Source organism: Panthera uncia, chromosome F2 (genome assembly GCF_023721935.1).
Source record: "Panthera uncia isolate 11264 chromosome F2, Puncia_PCG_1.0, whole genome shotgun sequence".
Classification (NCBI taxonomy): domain Eukaryota; kingdom Metazoa; phylum Chordata; class Mammalia; order Carnivora; family Felidae; genus Panthera; species Panthera uncia.
The window spans coordinates 42,358,264-42,384,781 of NC_064812.1; the positions used below are offsets into that span (position 1 = coordinate 42,358,264).

Genomic DNA, 26,518 nt, shown 5'->3' on the forward strand with positions numbered 1-26,518 from the left:
AAAGTTCATTTGCTCCATATCGTTAGGAACACTTGGTGTTTTAATTTTTGTAATTTTAGACATTTTTGTGATTCTGCCATGATATCTCACTGATTTCATCTTGCATTCTCAGGATGACTAAGGTTGAGCCCTTTGAAAAAATATTAATTTTTATTAAATACAAGAACTAATGCCCCTCTTAGCCTGTTCGGGGATCAAAGCCGCAACGTCAGTGCTGTTAGTGCCACTCTACCCAACTGAGATAACCATCCACCTAACTGAACATTTTTCATCTGTGCTTATGATCCTTCAGAAATCCTCTTTTGAGAGATGCATACTGCAGTCTTTTGCCCATTTTCCTTTTGGGTTTGTTAGTCTTTTCCTTACTGAGTTGATGAGTTCTTTATTCTGGATGGAAGTGCCTTGTCAGATAATATGTTTCGAAATTTTTTTCACATGGAGGCTTGCCTTTTCATTCTTACAATTGTACCTTTTGATGAACAGAGTTCCTAATTTCAATGTAAATTGCAAATTTACATTTACATTTAATGGAAATATATGTAAGTGCAAATTTAATGTAAGTTGTAAAGTCCAACTTACCAATGTTTTCCTTTAAGGTTAATCTTTTCTGGGTCTAAAGAAATCTTGGCCTACAGCAAAGTTATGAATATATTGTCCTGTGTTACCATCTAGAGGCTTTAGCATTTAACCTTTCACATTTAGATCTACGATCTACCTGAAATTGATTTTTGTGTAGGTGTGACATAGGGGTAAGGATTCTAGTTTTTTTTTTTTTCTGTTGTGATATTCAATAGACCATTGAAAAAACACCCTGTCCTCACTGCAATGCATGCCATAGATCAAGTGACTGTGGGTCTGTGGGTCTGTTTCTATATTTCATTCCAGTGGTCATTTGTTTATCCTGGGAAGATCCACAGCCATGTCTTTTTTTTTTTTTTTTTTTTTTTTGGTAACAATCATGATAATAAATGCGAAGTTATTTTTAAAGCCCACAGACTGCTCTGTGTTGGGCAGTTTGTCCACCACTACTTCTAGCACTCTCCACAATGTCACAGTGTCCTAAGGCCGGCCCCAGAGAGACTAACCCGGGTCTTTCTTTCAGAATTAAATATGAATAGGACTTACTACTGCCACCTCTACTACTACATGGTAACACTGGCATAGTATTAGCTACATGCCAGGCAGTCTCCTAAGCACTGTATACTCAGTAACTCATTCAATCTTCCCTGAAACTCTATGAGGTAGGTACTATTATTCCCTCTTACGGAGCAGGAAATTTAGTCACAGGGAGGTAAGTAACTTGCTCCGAATCATTCAGCTAGTAAGAGCCACAAGTTGAGTACGGTGAGTTTGGCTCCAGATTCTGTTGCCAACCACTACCCTTTGCTGCTGGTCTTATAAGCAATGCTTTTTTTTTTTTTTTTTTTAATGAAACATGATATGCCAGGCAACAGACAGCAGAAGCACCAGTCTCCTAGCCCATGGACCACCAAGTACTCCAGGGCAATTTGACTGTGGAAGACGATCCTTTCATGCAGCCTCTGTCCATTCATTCACTCTTTGGGGTAAAATATTCAGCCGGTAAGCTTAGCTTGGTTGAACTTTTTATACACTGTGGCGTGATGTAAAAATCTTTCATGATACAGCTCCTATTTTCCCTTCCAACCTCATCTCCTTCTAAAACCCCCAAATGTACTGTTCTGTGTTCTTTTACGTGATGGTCAGGTGGGGCCACAAGAAGAGACACAGGAGAGGCTCAGGAAAACAGAAGTTCTTATACTCACGGTCTTACAAACAAGAGCGTGCCATACCGTGCAGGCACCCATGTCACACGGAGCCACATGGGGAAGCACCAGTGCTGGTCAGGAGGCAGAACTAGAGCAAGGGGAGAGCCTAGGCCCCAGCCTTTATCCGTCTCTGTATTTCTGCAGGAAAGGCAAGGCAGGCCAGGGTAAACAGGATTGGCTAGCTGAAATAATTACTGTGGGCTCTAAGCTGTGGGGTGCTCTTTAGTTGCCTGGTACTTGGTCCTGAGATGATTAAGGCAGGATATTGCTTCCTGGGCATGTATGAGCCAGATAGGGGTATGGATCTGGATTGGTTAGTCTATATGTCAAAGCAGGCAACTTGCTATGCCCTTTGCTGAAATTCAAATCCCAGAAAAAATAGCCAGAAAAAAAATTTAAGATGTCAAAACATCATAACATACAGAAAAATTTAAAAATATAAAGAATACACATATTCTGTATTCCAACTACCTGTAGTGCCCAAATGCTATGTTTCTTCATCTCAGAGTACACACTGTTTCTTGCTTTGATTGCCCTTGTCTTGTTAATCTTTAAATTTTAGATTAAATACCACTTTTCTCAGGTAAAATTCTAATGACAGCAGATGCACAGTTAAGAGCTTTCCCATCACACCCTGGTGGCTGTAGCACTTTTCAGTTCCCTGCAATTATTGGTTAACACACCTATTTCCTCTACCAGTTCTAAGACCCTCCTGAGAGGCTGTGGAGTGGGAAGAGTAGAAATACTATTTGAATGAATAAATGAATAAATTAAATTCCTGCTTCCAAATATTCCACTCTCTTCCCTTTTTCCTTTCTTTCTCTTTCTTTTTTCTTTCTTTCCTTTTTCTTTCTTTCTTTCTTTCTTTCTTTCTTTCTTTCTTTCTTTCTTTTCTATGCTTATTTATTTATTTTGAGAGAGAGAGAGAAAAGAGAAAGAGAGAATGTGCAGGGAAGAGGCAGAGAGAATCCCATGCAGGCTCCATGCTCAGTGCAGAGCTTGATGCGAGGCTCGATCCCATGACCGTGAGATCATGACCTGAGCTGAAACCAAGAGTTGGATGCTCACCCGACTGAGCCATCCAGGTGCCCCTCTTCCCTCTTTTCTAATCTGTACCATGAACCGTGTCTAAACATGGTGTGATGACACTTCCTTCTTGCCTTTCACTGATGGCTCTACTAGGGAGGGCCTCTTCCTGGTGAGGCTGGGGTCAGTTCCTGGTCAGTTCCTGAGATCAGTAATCTGGGTTTTAATATTATGGAAATAATTTATTAGCAAGATAGAAAATATATTTGGAGGCAGGTGTTTTAAACTAAAAATTATAAAAATTCTAGTGTACATAGTTTCCTGTTGTGTTTATCATTAAGATAAGGAATGAATCCTCACAACAAGCGGAAAACAAAGGGTATTATTTCCATTGTAGAGAGGCAGACTAAAGCTCAATGATGTCAAATGACCTGGTTTAAGGTCCCAAAGCCAGTAAGTGACAGAGGCACTCAAATTCTCATTTGAATCCGGGGCTTCTGTTACTAAATCTGGAGAATTCTCCATTAAGTCATACTGTTCCTTGACTTATATTTATTTCCCCTCAGCTTTTATTTGTCAATATTTATAGGCAACAAAAAAGGATACATATTTCGTACCTGCAAGCACTGAGTTAGTGGTCATTCTGAATGCCCCTCAATCTAGTAACCAGTAAAGCCTTCTCAAAAGGGTTTGTTAGGACAGCAGTGCCAGAGAAATGAGCAAATATAAACATCTCATAACAGAGACTGGTCTGCAGAACTGTCAGGGACCCATGCATTTTCTAAGTAGGATACTAAGCACACAGCAGCTTGTAAAGAACCTCCAGGTAAACCTAGAGTTTGCTTCAGTATGAAATGATGAGGAGACTTATCAAATGTTTCTAGGTAATCAGTAAAACTGGGGATGTAACATGACAAGTACTGTAAATTGGTGCCACAGAAACCGACATAAGATTATAGAGCTAATGGAAAATTAGGCACCTGATCATAAAATTTAAATTGTGGCAATGTAGACAAAGGAATCAACAGCATATGAAGATCTGAACACATTTTTATGTATCTAACCAAAGTAAAAAGCAACACTGTATAAAACTAGTATAGAAAAATGATGTTTTAAAATGTTTTTTCTCTGTTTTAATTTATTAGGTGAGCCGACTCACCTATTGTCTGAAATTCCCATTTTCAAACATTCACATAAATATTAACTTCTCATGTGTGCAATGAGAGTTAAATTTCTTTCATATGCTTCTGAGCAAGTGGTTTTAAAAATCCAGGCTATTACATTTGTTTCTCTTTACAGGTTTTATAAAGGCATTCCTGTACTTTGACCCTTCAAAAACTAGTTTCAAATACTTGAAATACTTCAAATACTTCTTAGCCCTACTTCTTTCTCCTCAGTCATTCTTAAAACTCAAAGAAATGTAAAAGATTCAACTTTGGCAAAGGCTGGGGACCCCTGTCGCAATAGTATTGTATATTCCCAAATGTTATTTCATGAAATACACATTAATCAAACAGGAAACAGAGACAACAAATGTTTTATTCCATATTTTCAATTAAAAAATAGAAACAATATTTACATAACATTGTATTTATGTATTTACACAGCATCAACATAGAAGGCAGTAAGAAATGATGGTTTGTGGGTTAATGATCATTATACTTGAAACATAAGATGACTTTCAAGTATACAGTATACAATGAAAAGGATTATTGAAGAGTATTTTAAAGAAAAAAACTCATGTCATGGGAAATTATTACTACATGGTTCAGAATCTACATTAAGTATATTTTGGATCCTAATTTTTTTTCCTTATTTAAAAAAAATACAAGTGTACTGATTTATGAAGCCTAAGTTTGCTTTCAATAAATCATCTTGTCAATATAGCATGATAAATTTACAGTTCATTATTTATAATCTTTAAATATAATGGAAGAGCAAAACTTGGGAGTGCTCTTAAAATGTAATTTTTAAAATATATGAAAAACTATATTGGGGAAAATGTCACACATTATAGCTTTGTTTTAAATGTAAATGATAGTTAAGATATATACACGCTTTACGGGAAAGATCTCCTGACCTAACAATACAGGTATACAAAGGAATGAATATATACCATCTCATGAGATGCCTATTAATCCAAGAGTGAATTAGTCCATTGCCAAACAGGGTGAGAAATTAAAATGAGACCAATTGAGTCAGCAATATACAATTTCAAATTTCTAAGTACTTGAAAATAGTTTTCAACATTTATTTACCATAACGTTAAGTAAAAACCAGAAACTGCTAAACTGAAAACTAGCCTTGAACTTGGAACTAAGTAATTTTGTCAATGTGAGAAAATGTAGGCAAATCCCAGTTTATAAAATTATCTACAGAGACAAATGATGGGGACTGCTTTCATTACCATTGCAAAGTGTTATGCTGACAGCAACACGTAGATTTCCTTTGCCCTGCTGTCAGTTTATCTACTTTATGAACTGGTGAATTAAATACCACCACAAATGGGAAAACAACATTCTTCATTATATCACACTACATATTCACAAAGAAGTTATGTATCCACAAATTATAAAAATAAATCTTTCTTAGATTAGAAAACAAAGAAAAATAGAATAATTTGTATTAAAAGTTTTAAAAACTTTGGCAAACTAACCTGATGATCATGACTGTTTTTGCCACAGCTATGTTGTCTTTGAAGTTATTCACAAAATTAAATCAGAAATCTTTGATCCACTAATGTTTTGGATGCCAAATTCTTCTGTCCTACTGTATTACGTATAAATCTAAAAATCTGGAAAAATATTAAAACAATTTTTATTAATGAAATTTTATATACAGAAAGAATGAAAACTATATACAGAAAGAAAATGAAATATGTATAACCAATTAAAATATCTAAATTAAACTAGCTAATTTTCTCAACTATTTATTTTCATGTATTGGGCATCTGAGCCATGGTGATATACAAAATTATTTCAAGACTCTTTATCATCTTTCATAATACCAAAGAAGTGTATATTTCTATTTAGACTATGTTTTAATGAATTAATAATACAAATTTTCTCATGTTCATAGAAATTCACTGTCAAATATGTTGCAAGACATCTTACCTCTAGCTCTAAAAGCTACAGAAACATCAACAGAACTGTTAGGGACAGAATTTGTAATTTTAGATCTCTGTCAAAGACTAAGAAATTATGTATTACTAACTCATATACTTCCTTGGATATAATGGGGGAATATTTGAGTGACATTAATAACATTTCCAGAACAAATTTGTCATTTCTTAAAATCCTCATTTCAGGCTCCAAAGCCATCTAGCAGTTGTTTTTTTATTCACACAGGTGGAAAATGCATGAGAGTTACCATAAGGGGGCTGTTCTGGGGCTGAGTCCTGAGCTAGATCACCCTAGCTTGCCTTTTTGTTATGTTAACATCTGGTGCTGAGGATGAATGGAACTCTAATTACCTCTACTTTTTTTTTTTTTTTAATTTCAAGTTTTTATTTAAATTCCAGTTGGTTAACATATATGGTAAATTTTGTTTCAGATTCTAATTACTGCCGCTTCTGGCATCTAGAAGATCAGCAATTTGAATATCTTCCTACTGGATTCCTTTTACATTTGCTCAAACAATTTATGCCCTCCACAAGACCCCAGTATTTCATTGATCCTGAAGGAGAGGGCTGAAATATTTCTTCTTTTTTTTTTTTTTGGTAGGAATAATCACATTCTAAACCTTTATAAATTCCTTGTGAAAGTAGATACTGTTAGTCTCTGCTATAAAATATCTACTTCCAACGTATTTTTTAAAAAATTATTTAAAAAAAATATTTGTGGGGCGCCTGGGTGGCGCAGTCGGTTAAGCGTCCGACTTCAGCCAGGTCACGATCTCGCGGTCCGTGAGTTCGAGCCCCGCGTCGGGCTCTGGGCTGATGGCTCGGAGCCTGGAGCCTGTTTCCGATTCTGTGTCTCCCTCTCTCTCTGCCCCTCCCCCGTTCATGCTCTGTCTCTCTCTGTCCCAAAAATAAATAAAAAACGTTGAAAAAAAAAATTAAAAAAAAAAATATTTGTTTTAAAGTTTATTTATTTATTGGGCGGGGGGGGGGGGGGGGCGGGGGGAGTGGTGGTGCAGAACCCGATGTAGGGCTTGAACTCACAAACTGTGAGATCATGACCTGAGCCAAGATCAAGAGTCAGACGCTTAATGGACTGAGCCACCAGGGGCCCCATCCAATATAGTTCTTTTAAAAGAAATCCAGTAAAAAATTTTACAGTTACCTCTTGTTGTAGGTATGTAAGGAAGGCTGCTAGAACAAAATTTTGGCAAGCCAAATCCACAACACAGAAGAACAGCATATCAAAAATAAGAAGAGTGGCTTCATTTCCATAATACAGGACACTGCTGAAAGAATATCCTTCATCTATTAAAAAAAAAAAAAGCAATTTATAAGATATAAATTAGAAACTGCAAAATGGAATAAATTTTGGTGATAAAGTTTGGATATTTAAAAACAGCACAATAGAAACTAGCTGCTACTTGTAATACTTCATTGCTTTAAAAAAATAAACAAACGGTATTAAAATTAAAAATTGCTAATCTCAAAGATTAGTCAAGGAATTCTGCTTATAAAAAGCAATTTTAACATTTGTACCAAAGGTTGGTCATTGCTTGTAATATAAGTGTATCATCAATACCTCTCAAAGACCAGGTAATTAATATCCCTTATTTGTTTATATAACTAAAGCCCAAAGAATCTTAGATTCTTCAAGATAGAGGAAGTTAAAAAAAAAAAACAAACCAAACCAGCAAGGACTGAATAGTGCATAGTGTGCTACAATTTGCGTCTTAAATAGGTTGCGTCTTAAATAGAGCAGAACTCTAAGGTTCTGCTCTAAGACCTCTCTCTCTTTTTTTTTTCTTCCCCTCACTCCACAAGGAGGGGTTTGTTCTTTTTGGGATGTAAACACCCTTTTAAGATTCTGATGAAAGCTACAGACCCTTTCACCAGAGTGGGAAGAAAGTACATATATACAAATCTGGCACATAATTTCAGGGAGGTCCGGGGAACCAGCAAAGCTGTTCATGGATATCCAGTTAGGAACTCTGTTTGATACAAGGGGATGCCTGGCTTGCTGGTAATGTTCTTTTTTGATCAGGGTGCTAGTTACAGGGATATATTCAGTTTGTGAAAACTCACTCCCCTTTATTCTATATTCTTACAAAATATGAACTTCTGTATATATATTATACTTGCATATATATTTAAACAAATAAACAAGCCTGCTCTGTATGCTCTTCCCGGGTGTTCTTTCACTGACATCGCTCCAGCAATGCCCTCTTTTGATGAGACTCCTGGCTATTGTGTGTCTTTCCTTTCTCCTGAGATCCAGTTTATTACATTTAATACCTCACTGGACATTTCCTCTTAGTTGTCCAGAAAGTACCGCAAGATACGACATATTCAAAACTAAATTTAGGGGCACCTGGGTGGCTCAATCAATTAAGCATCTGACTTCGGCTCAGGTCATGATCTCACAGTTCGTTGAGTTCAAGCCTTGCGTCGGGCTCTGTGCTGACAGCTCGGAGCCTGGAGCCTGCTTCGGATTCTATGTCTCCCTTTCTCTCTGCCCTCCCCTACTTGCACTCTCTTTCTCAAAAATAAACATTAAAAAAAATTTAAAAGAAAACCTAAATTCATCTTCTTTCCCTCCATCTGCATTCTTTTAGTGAAAAGCATCACCACCAACCACTTAGTCATACAAGCTGGAAATCTGGATAATTTTTTACTACTCTCTCTCCCTTACCTGTTTTTTTTCCTCTTATTATCTCTGACAATCCTTTCTTCTTCTTTATCCCCATCATTACTGCTGTAGCTCATATTCTCATCATCTCCCAGTGAAGATGAAGATGAAGATGAAGATGACTGTATTGTTATTACAAATAGTAACATGACTACGCTGGGAGCCATCCCATACCAGGCACTGATGCCTACCAGGCTTTTCACACATGATAACACAGGTATAAATACAACCTTAACACACTTTACTATTGCCAGAGTAGTAGAAATCTACCATCAGATTTGCTTAACACTTTTTGATGGCGTCCATGTTCATTAGCAGTGGTTTCCAAATTGTTTTGATCATGGATCCCTATCAGAACGAAGTGTTAAGCATGCATTCCACAATAGGTATATTTTATTAAATACTACTATATATTATAAATTCTTTAAAATACAAATTAAAAATGACCGAATTGCAAACATACAAATAGACATTTTAATGTTTTTTCTCATACCTCCACGGATCAACCACATCTCTTGTGAGGCAAAAATTGAAAAGATGTATATACATATTTTGGAAACAACTGCTCTATAGGATAAAGTAAAACTCCTCAGGATGTCAGACAAGGATTTTGGGATTTGATCATCACCCTCTTCATCTTTCATGCACTCCTACTATGTCCCACTTCATACCAGGCTTCAACAATAAAATTCAATAAAATTCATAAGTACTGAATGCCCTTTGCCCCTTCTGTACAAATGTCTTTGCCTCTCTTCCCCTGACATTCCTGTTTGACAATAGTAACTTTTTTTGTTTAAGATGCAATTCAAAGTTTTCCATGTTGCTTCTTCTGGCTCAACTCCATGCCTGGTTAGATATTCCACTATCCTTTCTGTACTTGGTATATCCTGTGCCTGCAGAGCCTTCCATCCCAGCATCACCCCACTCATACATTTGAGATGCCCACTAGTCTGTGTATCTGTGTATCCTGGGACTGGCACAACACATAATGCCCAATACTGCCTGAATAAGTGACATCTAGGCCAGGACACAGGTTATATCATTTCCATTCTAATGAACCCATATAAGAGGTTATCAGCCACATTAAAAGTGACATATATACCACATTTTTAAGATAAGAAACCAGGTTTAGGCACCATTCCTGTCGCAGATAGCTGTGATTTTTAAGAATTTGGATAAAATAAATAATTAAATGTTAAAACTAATCACGAATGTTATTCTTCTTTAAGTGTTTCATTAGTTTTCCACTAACTGCAGATTCTCATAAAATCTGAATTTTATGTTCACTCTTGCCACTTTTATTCAACATAGCACTGGAAGTGCTAGAGTAATCAGGCAAGAAAAAGAAATAAAGGGCATCTAAACTGGGTAAGGAAGAAATTAAATGGTCACTATTTGCAGATGACATGATACAACACCCTAAAGCCTCCAACCAAAAACTCTCATAAGTAATAAATGGATTCAGTAAAGTTGTAGGATACAAAATTAATACCTAGAAATCCTCTATACACTAATAATGAAGTAGCAGAAAGAGATATTAAGAAAACAATCCCATTTACAATTGCACCCAAAATAATAAAGTACCTAGAAATAAATAACCAAGGAGGTTATCTGTACTCTGAAAACTATAAAACACTGATGAAAGAAATTAAAGACACCACACACAAATGGAAAGATATTTCATGTTCATGGGTTGGAAGAATTAATATGGTTAAAATGTCCATACTACCCAAAGCAACCTAAAGATTCAATGCAATTCCTAACAAATTACTAACAGCATTTTCACAGATCTGGAACAAATAATACTAAAATTTATATGGAAACACAAATAGCCAAAGCAATCCTGAGAAAGAAAAAAACAAAGCTGGAGGTAGCACAGTTCCAGATTTCAAGATATACTACAAAGCTGTTGTAACCAAAACAGTATGGTACTGGCACAAAAACAAGACACATAGATCAACATAACAGAATAGAGAGCCCAGAAATAAACCCATGCCTATATGGTCAATTGTTCTATGACAGAGAAGGCAAGAATATACCATGAGGAAAAGACAATCTCTCCAATAAATGGTGCTGGGAAAACTGGACAGCTACATGCAAAGAAAGAATGGAACTGGACCACTTTCTTACACCATACACAAAAATAAAAACTCAAACGTATCAAAGACCTAAATGTGAGACATGAAACCACAGAACTCCTAGACATAGACAGTAATTTCTTTGACATTGACCATGGCAAATTAAAAAAAAATTTTAAATGTTTTATTTATTTTTGAGACAGAGAGAAACAGAGCATGAGCAAGGGAGGGGCAGAGAGAAAGGGAGACACAGAATCTGAAGCAGGCTCCAGGCTCTGAGCTGTCAGCACAGAGCCCGACGTGGGGCTCGAACTCACAAACCACAAGACCATGACCTGAGCCAAAGTTGGATGCTTAACCAACTGAGCCACCCAGGCACCCCTGACCATGGCAAAATTTTTAAGGAGACATATATATGTCTCCTCAGGCAAGAGAAATAAAGGCAAACATAAACTATTGGGACTACATCAAAATAAAAAAGCTTTACATAGTGAAGGAAGCAATCAACAACATAAAAAAACAACGTACTGAATGGGAGAAGATATTTGCAAATGACATACCTGAAAAGAGGTTAATACCCAAAATACATAAAAACTTAACTCAATACTTAAAAAAAAAATCCCATTTAAAAATGGGAAGAGGACCTGAAAGACATTTTCCCAAAAAAGACACACAGATGGCCAACAGACACATGAAATGAAGTCCAATGTCACTAATCATCAGGAAAATGCAAACCAAAACCACAATGAAAACCTTACACCTGTCTGAATGGCTAAAATTAAAAACACAAGAAATAAGAAGTGTTGATGAGGATGTGGAGAAAAGGGAACTCTTGTGCATTGTTGGTGGGAATGTAAATTGGTACAGCTACTGTGGAAAACAGTATGGAGGTTCCTCAAAATTTTAAAAATAGAAATGCCATATGATGCAATAATTCCACTACTGGTCATTTACCCAAAGAAAATAGAAACACTAATTTGGAAATATAGATGTACCCCTATGTTTATTGCAGCATTATTTACGATGACCAAGATATCAAAGCAGCCCAAGCATCCATTCACAGATGAATGGATAAAGAATACACAAATAAATATATATATTCACACACACAGTGGAATATTAGCCATAAAAAATGGAATGAGATCTTGCCATATGCAACATGGATGGATGTAGAGGGTGTTATGCTAAGTGAAGTAAGTCAGACAGAAAAAGATAAATACCACATGATTTCATTTATATGTGTAATCTAAAAAACAAAACAAATGAACAAAAAGTAGAATCTGATGGTCGGCAGGGGTAAGGTGGAGGGGAGTACATATGGGTGGAGGAGGTGGGAGACACAGGCTTCTAGTTATAGAATGAATAAGTCACAGGAATAAAAGATACAGCATAAGGAATGTAGTCAATGGTACTATAACAGCATTGCATAGTGACAGATGGCAGCTACACTTGTGGTGAGCATAACACAACATACAGATTTGTTGAATCACTATGTTGTATACCTGAAACTAATGTAACATCATGTCAGTTATACTCAAATTTAAAAAACCTGAATTTTATGTGTTTTACTATCTCTTTCATGTCTACCACTGATTTTGAAATTGTTTTTTTACTTTCTTACAGAATAATGATCTTTTTTTGTATCACACACGCACACACACGTGTGTGCGTGTGTGTGTGTGTGTGTGTATTTAAGTAGGCTTCACATCCAGCACAGAGCCCAGTGCAGGGCTTGAACTCACGACCCTGAGATCAAGACCTGAGCTGAGATGAAGAGTTGGACACTTAACTGACTGAGCCACACAGGCGCCCCTTTTATACTTTTGTTTCCTGCTATATGACATAATAAAATGGAACCTAGCAAACTACTATAATACTGTGAAGTTAATTAAGTTCATTACATTTCCTTTGTTTTTATATAAAATTATAAAAGCAAAAGAAATAACCACAAGTACTTTTTTTTCAAACTTTGAAAATAGTAATCAAGTTTAGCAAAGGCCATTTGTAGGATACCATTGTAAAAGATGCTTTTTTCCATTGGTTCCATGAATTCCATTCCAAGAATTCTTTCAAGAAGCAATTTGTCTTTTATAAAGTAGTCCATTTCCTTATGAACCTAATATAAAAAGACAAAGTTATTTCAAAAACAGCAGTGAAATGTTTCCAAATTAATGTAAAATCAGGAAGAGAGAAAATGAAAAATGAATAGTAAGGAAAATAATGTTCTTTAAAAAGATGGATTTTACTACACTGGGCTTTGTAACAAAGTTTTTCTTTAGAAATGTTTAAAATTTTAAATGTCTGTAGTAGTATTTAGGGCTAGATATACTTAAAATCAACTTATAACAAGCTTTTCAGGAATACAACCACAGCATATCTCTGTAATAAATAATATAGTAATACTTCAGTAACTAGCTGACACAATTGCAGTATAGACATACTTCAAGGGAATTATCATTATGCTAGTAGCGATATAAAATGTCATTTTATTTTAATATAACCTAACTCTGTCTTTAAGCCACAGTATTAATTTTGACAGGCAAAAAAAGAAGGGTTCTAAGTCCACTGACTTAGTTAACTAAAGAAATCACTGACATTCCTGGTTAACTTTTTAAGAATTATATTTTGCTTCTAGTTTAAATATAAATGCTGACATACATACATGATCAATGAAAGAGCCAAGAAATTTATTCATAGTATGATATGCTTTTATACTCTGCTCAAATGTACTTGCCGATGAACTCAATAGTCTGGCAGGGCCATTTTTCTAATGTGAAAGAGACAAAAATAAATGCAACATGTCTTACGTTCTTGGTTTTTAAGTAACATGAAATATTGACAAAATATACCTGAATTGTAATTTATACAAACCCTTGTTAGTGTCTCATGAATTCTGTCATAGTGTTGTCTCATCTGGCTGGAAATTGCAATCTGAAAAGTCTGACCGTCTGTGTTTGGTACCAAACCTCTCTGGCTACACAAGTTTTCCTGAAAAGTTAAAGGATTTAAATAAAGATCATAAAAATTTTGCCTTATCTCAAAAAGAAAATATAAAAATTTTTTTTTAAAAAAAGTTTATTTATTTTTGAGAGACAGAGTGTGAGCGGGGGGAGGAGCAGAGAGAGAGGGAGACAGAATCTGAAGCAGGCTCCAGGCTTTAGGCTCCAAGCTGCCAGCACAGAGCCTGACACAGAGCTCAAACTCACGAACCGCAAGATCATGACCTGAGCCAAAGTTGGACACTTAACGGACTGAGGCACCCCTAAAATTTTTCTTTTTGTTGGTATCACACAAGATTTGGAAGCCAACTGAAATTTTACTGAAACTATATTTGAGACAAAAGAGATTCTGACATTATCCGAGGTTCCCACTCCCCTCCGGGTTTTACTAATTTCTTTGTTGTCATGCCTTTCAGCTCTCTGTATCATCTCCTTTACACTACTTTAAAAAAAATCCATACTAAATTCATTATATATTGATATTTGCTTTATGATTAATTTTATTGCTCTTTAATGCATGCCAAAATGTCTAGTCTTAGATTAACTACTTTCATAATTATAATCTTTTTTGTTTTCTAAAAACTTTTAAAACACTTCCTTAATTAAATGCAATAAAAAGGTAGTGATACATGATTGAACGGTTAATGCCATGGACCAGATATCCATTTCAGGTCTCCTTGACACAGCCTGAATCCTGACAACCATAAACATGTGAAATTTTGCCCTACCCCACCCCTAGCTACTTCCCATCGATGCTTCAAGGTCACCTCAAGTCCTTCTGCTTCCCTTCTCTTGCTTTATTTGCCTATTCCAGAGTTTAATAACCTTCTTCTTTGTCTAAACTTAATCTTCAAACATAACACTTGTTTTTCACAAACTGAAAGGAAGTCCACATGTAGTAAATTTCTCTATTAAAAAACATTTCTTTTTTCCTGATTAAAAAAGCACATGCTATTTGCAGACAATTTATAAAATATGGAGTAGTATAAAAAAGAAAGAAAAGAAAAAAATGACCTATGATCTCAACATTCAGAGATAGAAGTTTTGAAGGTATTTTATTTCCAGTCCTTTGTCCAGGGATATACATATAGATGGCATAAAATTGGGATCACACTGATTTCTTTTTCTCTATGTCATTAAATATTCTATAAAACAAGATATTTAATGTCTACCTAAGATTTCACTGTGTAGGAAAACCAATTGATTTAATATATTCTTATTTTTATGTATGTTTTTGGCCTTATAAATAGTCCCTGTGATAAAGACCCTCAACCTAATTAGCTATTCACATTGCTAATTATTTCCTTGAATTAGATTTACAGAATCAGTGAGTAAAAGATAATCAACTCTTAAAAAAACTCTTGGTATATTTACTTCCAAATGCTTTCCAGAAGATTTGTAAAAATTTATTCTTAGACCAGTAGTTTTACGGGTGCCCATTTCACCATGTCCTTGGTACTATTAAGTATTAGCTTTTTTAAAAAAGTTTGCTAATTTGAAGAGGGCAAAAATATTAGTTTTTTACATTTATTTATGAGCTATAGATTTTTAAGAGGTTTATTAGTCTCCTGTTCATTTATGTATTTAAAAATTGTCATTTTTCCATTGAGGTTTTAACTGTTTGCTTATTGATCTTTATGACTTTCAATATTGCTATCAATATCTTTGTAATATTTGCTATGAGAATTTTATCCTTATTTGCTATGTCTTTTATTTATATGATTGTTGGCTAGGTAAATATTCTCCATTAATTAATAAAGTAAAATCAATGAATATTCCGTTTATGATGCTTTCTAATTTTTTTTTTTTTTTAATGTTTACTTTTTTGTGTAAACAGGGGAGGGGCAGAGAGAGAGAGGGCACAGAGGATCTCAAGCAGGCTCTGTGCTGACAGCAGAGAGCCTGACGTAGGGCTGGAGACCAGGGGCTGTGAGATGATGACCTGAGCTGAAGTCCGACACTCAACGGACTAAGCCACCCAGGTGCCCCTGATATTTTCTATTCTTTTTGCTTTGAATGTCATCTCCCAATCTCAGATATTCATTTTTTTTTTACATTTAACTTTTCAATCAGGTGTTAATTTCTAATAGTTAACCAACCAGTTCATTTAACTAAATAAATTGTTTTCTGAGACGTGCTATAATCATGTACTAAATTCGTACAAGTCACAGGTCCTTTGGTCAAAAAATCCTTTTAATTTTTCTTCTTAAGTATTTATTTTTCTTTTTAATTTTATTAAGGAAGTGGTCTAATGTACACAGCACAGAGAACAAACAGTAAACCATCCATCACCCAACCCCAAATCTGTAAACAATTCTGTATGTATCTATAATTAATAAGGTCTTAAAAAAACAAACCACCATGCCATTTTCACATGTAATAAAATGAATCATTCCTTAATATAATTTAATATTTAGTCCTTAAATGTCCTAATTTTTCCCAAGGACTTTTTTTTTTATAGTTGGTTTGTTTGGATCAGGATCCAAAGTCTACACATTGTACTTGATTATTTTGTTTCTAAATCTCTTCCTATGTAACAGTTCTCACACCACCCACCCCTCTTCTTTACATGCTCTTGATTTGCTGGAGACACTGGGTCATCTACCTTGTGAGCCATCCTGCATTCTACATATGGCTAATTTCTTCCTATGGTATTATTGAATTTATCCCTCTAGCTCCTCTAATTCCTGTAAACTGGCGGTTAGATCTAGAGGCTTGATTGTATTTAGACTTGATTTTCTTAAGCAAGGATATTTTATGAGTGATACTATGTACTTCCTACTGCATCATAACAGGAAGTGCATAATGTTCGTTTTCCTAATTTTTACTTGTAGTAAGATTGAGCCAGTGTGCTCAGATTGTGTCGACCTGATTCCTTGTTATAAAGCTCCCTGTCAACTTACCCTTAACTGTTTTAGCATCCACTGATGATTGTAACCTATATGCATTAATCCATCAGTCATTACAACATGGTGATTTTCTAAGGTAGAATTTCTTTTAGTTTCTTTTTATAAGGAAGAACTTTCCCTCATGAATTCTTCGGTTACTCTGAAATACAGTTCATATAAGGAACTGTAAGATGAAATTTGATTCTTTCCCTTTATTAATGTTCAGGGTAATGAATCAGTGCCCCAGCAACTTTCAAAAGTAATCAATGAGGAATTTTTAAAAATATTATTACAAATCCTAGATTAAGAAAAGAGAACCTATGTCTCAAATTAAAAAGGAAGATGTTAAATACTTTCATACCGCTTCTCTTTTAAGATTCATATTCATTTCTTCCATATTAGTATCTGCATGCCCATGTACTGATCTACCATGAATGTAATATCCAAAACATTTGTGGGATAACAGAAACACTGATATCTATAAAAAGAGAAGAGAGGAACTATTAGCAGCTCATTGAGAAAACAATGAAAAGTAAGTTTTTCTTAAAATTGCTTTCTTTCTCTCAAAATAAAGAGGGTTGAATTCTCGGAAAATATATAAACAGGACAATAGAGTAATAAAGGATAATTAAGTAATTTTTTTTAAAGTACACAGAAATGAGATTGAAGATATTTTCCAAGAAAGGAAGAAATAGGATTGATATATGAAAACTTTTCAGGGACTCTGCTGAATGAATTATTTGGTAGCATAAGGAATTCATAATTAAGAAACTGCACATGAAGAAGAAGAAACTAAGGCAGTAAACATTAGCTTGTAGCTCATTATAACTATCTCCAGAATTAACAATCAGTGGGAAATTGGACTAAAAAATCCAATCATACCAAATCACTTTTAAAGCCTCTCTTAATGTACTCATGACCTTTAAAAAGGGAAAAATAACAGTCTCAAGATAAAGTTAGAAAGTACTTACATTGCTCATACAGCATAAATCCACAAACTGTCGAATTTTATCTTCTATAAATCTCTCATAAAAGACAGCAAAGAACATGATCTGAAACATTAAGCCAAGTTCATACTTATTAGGTTTTAAAATTTAATTTTCTTTTATAGCCACAGTATAGTATCTTAAGAAAAAAGAAGGTCCACCCAAGAACACACTGGCCCCTGAATGGTTCCTGTGGGATAAAATCCTACTTATCATTTCTGATTCTTCTGTCAAAGAAAGTAGGTTTTGGAATTTTATTAAGATTCATTGAGGGAGCCTATTTTGCATTTTAAAACCTTTTCTGTATCATTAAAACAAGACAGGACAAACGTGGGGGAAGAAAAAGAAGGGCTTTAAAAAATTTAGCATAAACCAACGTATTAGTGGCCAGATTTATGTTTGGTTCTGCAATCCTGCTCATCTCCTAAGTTCCAAAGCCATTAGAAAACATGCTGCTTTTCAAATTAATCTTCCCTGACAGAGTAGCACATAAAAAACATATATCAAGTATTCTATTTCAACTGCGGATACTGCATTAAATATTCGAATGGAATGGTTTCAACTGTTTTCTTAGCTTTAATAACAATACTGGAAAAGGAAATTATTTTATAAATCAAAAGAGAAAAGTCTATGTCGTAGACCTACTTAGATGTATGTCAGAGAAAGAGAACATTTCCTAACCACCCAGTTGAAAGTTGGCCCCTGTTTCTAACTTCCACCCACCTCTCCTCCACTTACTCCCTATCTCATCTCCCAATGCCCTTCACAGCATTTGCCACAATCTGTAGCTTGTTCTTGTTAAGCATATCCTTGAGCCCAGCACAGAGCCTAGTACAGAAATGTACTCAGATACTGAATGAATAAATAAATGAATCTACAGCAGCTGATTACTGAACACACTTCCCTAACATTCTATATATGTCTTGTTTTAAATCCCTTTAAAGGACTTGAAAAACAGCAACTTTCAAAGTTTAAAAACTAAAGGATACCACTTAAAAGTTGAAGAAGCTGGGTTTAGGGAAATAAAAGGAGTAAATAATAAGCTTAACATTATGAGAATCAAAAACACTTTTTATGAACAAATTTGTGGAACGGTAACAGGTTTTTAAAGGGACTCTTAACAATACTTGAGGAATAAACACTGATAACCCACGGAGAGTAATACTCCTACCAGAATGAAAGCAGAGTGAGAAACAAAGAATGAGGTGAGATGGTGGTGCCTGAGATGACTAGCTTCTGCCCCACCAATCCTTCCCGCTTTCTCCTTAGTGACAGAACCCTCTTTGGAGCGGGCACACTGCTGCCCAGCTGAAAGACACCAGTGCAGGAAGGTGTGGCCATCTGTCTAAGTTCTGGCCAAGGAAATGCTGAACAGCACTTCTGGAAAGGCTCTTAGAGAAGAGAGGGTGAGCTGTTCCCCCTGACTCCTTCCACAAGGTGACCTTAGAGAGGGAAGTTCTGAGTGGCAGAGCTTCTGGGTCCTGGCGGCAGCATGGAGCCGCCCTGCGTTGCACATCTCCATTCTTCTTTCTCATGATACAGGTCACTTTTACTTCAGCCATTGCCATTTTGGTTTTTTGTTGTTGTTGTACTTAACCAAATATGAAAAGGTTCAGATGGTATTCCTTTAAATTCTCTACATCCAGATGAATCCAATCTACTCAGAAAAATGTATACTTATATATCTTTAAAATGACTTTTCTTCCTATTATATTGATGATAAATATCAAACCCCATTCTCTTTTGATCCTATCTCATTTCAAATTCTAATGTGTTTGGCTTTCTTTTCTTAATTGTTTTTAGTGTTTATTAATATTTTGAGAGAGAGGGAACAGAGCATGAGTTGGGGAGGGGCAGAGAGAGAGGGAAACAGAATTGGAAGCAGGCTTCAGGCTTTGAGCTGTCAGCACAGAGCCTGATGTGGGGCTCGAACCCACAAAATATGAGGTCAGGACCTGAGCCAAAATTGGATGTCCAACCGACTGAGCCACCCAGGCACCCCTGACTTTCTTTTCTGATTATTAAGCCATCTCTCACTGGATCTATCCCTGTAGCTTCTAGTTTAAATAAGTCTCACCAATTTAAAATAAATGTAAATTTTCAGAGTCTATTCTCAGGTTACAGAATGCCACCTGGATCCAATTCTATAGGAATTTTTGGATTTTAATCCCAAACCATGATTTAAAAATAGCCTGTTTTGCCAGGCTGGAGAAAGTTTAACGCGGTGTGTCTAAAGGTCCATGTTCATTTGCTGACTTAAAGAAATTTTTAATCAAACAGAAAGGTTCTTTCCATTCATGGGAGTGTCTAGAAGCAAGAGAAAGAAGTGCAGATATTGGAGTCAGGTGCTTTAGTTCATGCTGCTTTCTCTTCTTCATCTTTTTTTTTTTTTTTTTTTTTTAAGGTCTAAGAAGATAAGGGAAGTGAGCATAGAAAAGATCCTCTGCTAGAGCCACAGGACCTGAGGCCAAGATTTATTTTTAGTTTCAGTTTTCTCAATAAATATTTCAACAAAAATTTCACAAGGGGTACTGGCAATCTGAATGAGATTTAATGATATATAAATAAATGTAAACAGTTGCATTAAAAAAAAAAAAAAAAAAGAAATATTAAAAGCAGCTTAGCAGGGCCCCTGGGTGGCTCAGTTGGTTGAGCGTCTGACTTCGGCTCAGGTCATGATCTCGTGGTCTGTGAGTCCGAGCCCTGTGTCGGGCTCTGTGCTGACAGCTCAGAGCCTGGAGCCTGTTTCGGATTCTGTGTCTCCCTCTCTCTGACCCTCCCCCACTCGTGCTCTGTCTCTCTTTCTCTGTCAAAAATAAGTAAACTTTAAAAAAAATAATAAATAAAAGTAGCTTAGCTATCCCTATAGTTTATATAAACTAAACACAAAGTCCGTCCTCTGACTAGAAAGCTGCAGGTCTGAAAGACCCTTTGGAGCCCACTGGGTTGGCTCTGACATCAGAGGTTCAAATTCCAGTTCTGTCGATCTCTAACTGCATGACTTTAGCAAACTATTTAGCCTTTCTGCGCCCCAGTGTCCTCATCTATAAAATTAGGATACTAATAGAAACTATCTCTGAGGGCTACTATAAAGATTAAGTTAATATTTACAATGCAATTAATTACCACAGGGCCTGGATCATAACACAATGTGAGCTATTAGCTATTGTTGTTTCCACTGTTACCTTATTTCTGCTGTAGAAACCAAGATTGTGGTCAATATTTGAAGATAATTAGTATGTAAACAGAGTTATAAATATGGAAAGGCAATGTTGCTAAAAAGTATGATCTGTTGTTACCTGTAAACTTCCAATGACTAGCCAAAGAGCAGTAGACACTGCGTATCTTAAAATGCGGCTATAGGGAGCTATATAGCTAGTTGGGCTTCTGGAAAGACTAGAGGATGAGTCCATTAATGCTAAGTTCTTGAATCCTACAACCTGAAGTAAAAAAAAAAGAAAAATTTAAACAGACATGGATAAAGAAAACAGCTCTACTATGAAAATGAGACACTCTTCCCTACCCTTACTTTAAAAAACTAAAATATTTATAAAAGTTTGTACAAACATTAGAAAATCTAGATTAAAAATAATTATCCAGGAGTTTTCATTACAAAACAAAATATTTAGTTCATTTGGAAATCTCTTCAATATGACTAAGGGCCAGATATAACCTTATTATCACACACTGACAAAATTAAAAAATTTCTGTCAAGAAGAATGAAACTTTACTCAGTAAACAGCAATGAACAACTAGCATTTCACACATTTTTAACATATGCCAGGCACTATGCAAAATACTTCTTATACTTTTCAACAGTGGTTTTTGCAAATGTTTTTTTGTAAAATGTCTTTTGAAGGAGGTACCTTCTGTGATAAAAGGAAGCCATAGCTGAGTAAGTATAGTCTGTACATTATACTCCTGTCCATGCCTTCCACTCTCATTGAATAAAGGTTCTGGTAAGTTTTTTTTTTTTTAATTTTTTTTAAACATTTATTTATTATCGAGACAGAGAGACACAGTGTGAGCAGAGGAGGGGTAGACACAGAATCCGAAGCAGGCTCCAGGCTCCAAGTTGTCAGCACAGAGCCCGACGCGGGGCTCGAACTCACAAACTGTGAGATCATGACCTGAGCTGAAGTCAGTCGCCCAACCAACTGAGCCACCCAGGTGCCCCGGTTCTGGTAAGTTTTACAGTAAAGAAATCTACATGACTTTATTGAATCCAATGCTTTCCAAATGTGCTCATCTAAAAAAATTCTTTTTCATATAACACCTTTTAAAGCTCTATAGAACACTCTTAACAAACAACACTATAGATGAATTTTTGAAAAATCATTCATATGTCTTAGAAATACATATATTTTCCCAGCTTAAAAAAGGAAAGAAAGGGAAAGGAAGAAAAGAAGGAAAAAGGAAGGCAGACAGACATGAGTTAGTAATTCATATCTAACTTTATTTAAGCAGCTAATTCCTGAGAAAATCTATTAGCCACATAAATGGTTTTCATAGTTCAGTCTCCTATTCAGTACTGAATACTTCCTTTAATAATTCCAACCAGATCCATGAAATAGCTGCAAAGGCATCATAAGCATCACCCATTCTCTGTGCATAGTGCAGCTCTCAGCACTGAACGTAGCCCACAGCAAGCATTCAATGATAATTGGTTGAAAAACTTCACCTATAATAGTGGTTCTGATGCAGAATTCTAATTCTAGTAAGAATGTGACTGAGAAAGAAAAGTTTTTTGTTTTTGTTTTTTTTTTCAAAACACAGATAACTAGACCTCAGAGCTACTGAATCAAACATAATCTCTAGGGGTGAGGCCAGGAACAGATATTTTGCAAAAGCTTCCCAGGGGATTTTGATACAAACCAGTAGTTTAAAAACGGCTCCTGGGGCACCTGGGTGGCTCAGTCGGTTAAGTGTCTGACTTCAGCTCAGGTCATGATCTCGTAGTTCGTGAGTTTGAGCCCCATGTCAGGCTCTGTGCTGACAGCTCAGATTCTAGAGCTTGCTTCGAATTCTGTGTCTCTCTCCCTCTCTCTCTGCCCCTCCCCTGCTCATGATCTTTCTCTCTCAAAAATAAACAAAACAAAATAAACTGCTCCTTACCTAGAGTAATCAAACTGAAAGAGACAGAGTAGAATGGCAATCGTCAGGGGCTGGGGAAGGGGTATGGGAAGTTGTTGTTTAATGAGTACAGAATTTCAGGTGTGCAAGATGAAAAGAGTCTTAGGGGCTGGTGACCCAACAAGATGAATGTACCTAATGAGACTGAACTGCACAATGAAAAATGGTTAAGATGATAAATTTCATGTTATGTGCATTTTTTTTTTTAATTTTTATTTTAGAGAGACAGAGAGATAGTGAGCAGAGGAGAGGGGCAGAGGGAGAAGGAATCTTAAGCAGGCTCCATGCGCAGCACAGAACCCGAAGCAGGTCTCGATCCCACAACCCTGGGATCATGACCTGAGCTAAAATCAAGAGTCAGACACTCAACAGACTGAGCCACCCAGGCGATTTTTTGTTTTGTTTTACATGTTATGTGTATTTTAACAAAGTTTTTAAAAGCCACTCTTTGTAATGGCTTGATAACTTTAGAAAACTTTAGAAGACTTCCACTGATGTGAAAGTGTAGCTGGAAAAAAAATGTAGCTGGAATTACATGAAATTAATATATATGAGGCACACAGAAGTCACACACAATTACAAAAGTTCATACCTCCAAAAAAAAGAGGACAGTAAGTATTTGGAAGAGTGGATTAATTTTTCTCACAGTTTGAATTTCATTCCATTCATTTGCTACAAAATATGTTCTCCATATGCTCACAGGAACCATGGCACTGCGAACACCGCCCTCACCTGGTCAGAGAGAGAAAATAAGTAAGAGGGTTTCATCTTTGTTCTGAAAAAGCAGCAAAAGCATTTTGGTACAATGGTTATTTCAGTTACCTTCAACAGCTTTCAGAACCTTTCCTTTAGGTCGCTCCCAGTCAATAAAGAATATATCTATGGTAATCTGGGACATAAGCTTATGCAAAAATTGCAGAGCCTGAAAATGACAAACAAAACATTTGAAATGTATCCATGGGGCACATGGTGGCTCAGTTGGTTATGCGGCTGACTTCAGCTCAGATCACAATCTCATGGTTTGTGAGTTCGAGCCCCATGTTGCAATCTATGGTAACAGCTCAGAGCCTGGAGACTGCTTCAGATTTTGTGTCTCCCTTTCTCTCTGCTCCCTGCCCCCCACACTGTCTCTCTTTTTCTCTCTCAAAAATAATATGTAACATTTAAAAAAACCTGCCTATGAAAATAATGATTTTTTTAAGAAACAAATATACTTAATCACAGGAATATACAATACACAATGACAAAGTTATAATCATTATGGGATCACTAGAAGCTCATCAAGTAACATGGAATCAACAAATCCACAAAATTTTTATACATTTGCCCTCCTTTCTTCTTTCTTTAAAATAGGGATATGAAAAAAGTAGACATACTACCTTCTCCTCATACAGAAGCCATGCATAATTGACTCTCTTTCCCTAGGTTTCCAAAAGCACACTATTTTCTAGATCATCTGATTTCTTTATGAGTAAAGGTATTTTTCAACTGTAATTTGCTGTCTTAAAGTTTTAAGATGCCTTTACTGTCTATTTCTGGTATTGAGATTGCTAATTTTTAAAAATGTGTTGTTGAAACACATCTTTTTCATTTTAACGTAAGTAATATGTTTAATCTGGGGCGTTCTTCCTAGTAGAAGCATTGTTTATCAAAGAATACAAGTGTTAAGTATGACATGATTCCTTCATTCAAGAAGCTCACAGATCAGTGGGAAAAGCAGACACTAATAATCATAGTACAATGGGATGAGATCTACCACAACCATGTTAGACAGCTTTCCATACATTGATAGAACAATGAAATAGGGAAAGGAGACGTCATGAGAAGAGGAGGAAAGTAATATGGAGACAGAGAAAAGAAATTCTAGATTTCAGCACTTTATCCAAGGTGGTACCTTTTATTGTCCACTAAAGAGATAAAATTCATGCCTAAAGGTATTGTGAATGCACCATCAGACTTCAAAAAGAAAAGTCATATAATTAAATATCACTTTATCAAATTAATATAATTTGTATTAATTCAAAAATACGTATGGCTTCTTAACAAAATTATTTAAGTCAGTTTTTCAGAATGAACTGCCTATTATAAATAAAAGTAGACTTTCTTGGTAAAATAAAATAATTCGTGCTTCTTTTTTTTTTCTTTTAATATTTATTTATCTTTAAGAGACAGAAAGAGAGAGCACACAATACACGAGGGAGAGACAGAGGGAGAGGAGAGAGAGAATCCCAAGCAGACTCCACACTGCCAGCTTGGAGCCTGACACAGGGCTTGATCCCACAAACCACGAGAGCTGAACTGAAGCTAAGAGTTGAACGTTTAACCAACTGAACCACCCAGGAGCCCCTTAAGTATTTTAAAAAAGACTGATTAGAGGGGCAGCTGGGTGGCTTAGTTGGTTAAATGTCTGACTCTTGGTTTCGCCTCAGGTCATGATCTCACAGTTCATGGGATCAAGCCCTGCATCAGGCTCCAAGCACTGATGGAAAGAAGCATGCTTGGGATTCTCTCTCTCCCTCTCTCTCTTTGCCACTCCCTGACTCTTTCTCTCAAATTAAAAAAAAAAAAAAAGAAAAGAATAAATAATAAATTAAAAATAAAATCAAACTAAATTTGGAGCACCTGGCTGGCTCAGTGGGAAGAGCAGGCAACTCTTGATCTCAGGGTTGTGAGGTCGAGCTCCATGTTGGGTGTAGAGATTACTTAAATAAACAAAACTTTAAAAAATAAAAATAAACAAAAAAAGTAAAATCACACTAAATTTTACACCAAAGATTTTGAAAGCATTTTAAAGACTTATGAGTTTATTAGCAGGTTTTTTAAATTCAGGAACCTGTCCTTTAAAACTTACCTTCAGAGCAAAAGCACATCCCACATAAGTAACAAGACGTTCTTCCTGAGCTGGCACTGGTAGCAAAACAGAGATAGATTTCTGTGCCTACGATATAAATTACACTATTAAATATGACCATACAGGGTTTTTAAGAAGCACAATTTATAAACCAAAGAAAGCATAAAAGAGGTAGGTGGTGATACTCAGTAAATACCATATTCAAGGAATCGGGAGTTCATCACTTGCCTCACTCAATTCTCTTGATCAGAAATATCCCCAAATAAAGATAGTTCCTCTATAAAGACAGCCTCAGTTATTCAGGTATGAACATTTAGGTTAAATTGAGAAACTCACGTACTTTGAAGAAAATAAGCCAATATAGACCTGTTCCCACAGTGATGATGAAGAAAACATTGGCCAGATCACCAGCATAGTACACCAAGAATTTCATAACTGTCTGCAATTTAAAAAGAGAATTATAGCGGTTATAGACTCAATCTATTTATACTATCACTTTTAGTAACCTATTTTCTACCCAGTTTCTCAAGTTTAAAGCCTGTTTCATGTGTCTATAGATTATTCAGTTATAAAGCCCAACTGGGGACACCTCCTGGGTTCCTTTGAATCTGTACCTTTCAGTCCATTACCAACATTGTCTTACTCAACCCGGCTTATCTTTTTACTATCTAAGAAAGTTACATTGCTTCCTAATTCTCTCCTAGTTTGGAGCCCTTTACCCCAATCAGTGCTTCATACTACCACCAGAGTTAGCTTTCTAAAATCTAAATTGGAAAAATAAAATGTAAATTGGATTGTGTCACTCCTTTTCCTAAAAATGTACAATGACTCTTCACTATAAATTCCAGACCCATAAGGTCCTTCACAATCTAGACCAAAATGGACTTTTTAAACTTCATATGCCAGTTCCAACCACTCCATGATTAACTTGCATTTGAATTATTTTGTGGAATGAAATGGGCA

General features: G+C 35.8%; 1 protein-coding gene across 2 annotated transcripts in view; it reads right to left on the bottom strand.

Moving 5' to 3' along the window:
• Positions 1-1,397: 1,397 nt before the first annotated feature.
• Positions 1,398-26,518, bottom strand: part of TMEM67 (transmembrane protein 67) — a 57,448-nt gene continuing 32,327 nt past the window's right edge. Inside the window, exons 17-29 of one of the 2 annotated variants that reach the window (XR_007458460.1) lie at positions 25,896-25,994; positions 25,556-25,642; positions 23,527-23,626; positions 23,297-23,436; positions 20,871-21,011; positions 17,557-17,637; positions 16,947-17,063; positions 13,570-13,686; positions 13,361-13,465; positions 12,712-12,814; positions 7,097-7,239; positions 5,470-5,607; positions 1,398-1,925 (exon numbers count right to left, since the gene is read on the bottom strand). Coding sequence is in view for 1 of the 2 variants with exons in the window: in XM_049633155.1 (XP_049489112.1) it covers positions 5,527-5,607; positions 7,097-7,239; positions 12,712-12,814; positions 13,361-13,465; positions 13,570-13,686; positions 16,947-17,063; positions 17,557-17,637; positions 20,871-21,011; positions 23,297-23,436; positions 23,527-23,626; positions 25,556-25,642; positions 25,896-25,994 (1,314 nt within the window). In the remaining variant the exon portion in view is untranslated. Of the gene's footprint in view, positions 1,926-4,332; positions 5,608-7,096; positions 7,240-12,711; positions 12,815-13,360; positions 13,466-13,569; positions 13,687-16,946; positions 17,064-17,556; positions 17,638-20,870; positions 21,012-23,296; positions 23,437-23,526; positions 23,627-25,555; positions 25,643-25,895; positions 25,995-26,518 lie in introns of those variants that run through there. The other variant, XM_049633155.1, reaches the window with a different exon arrangement.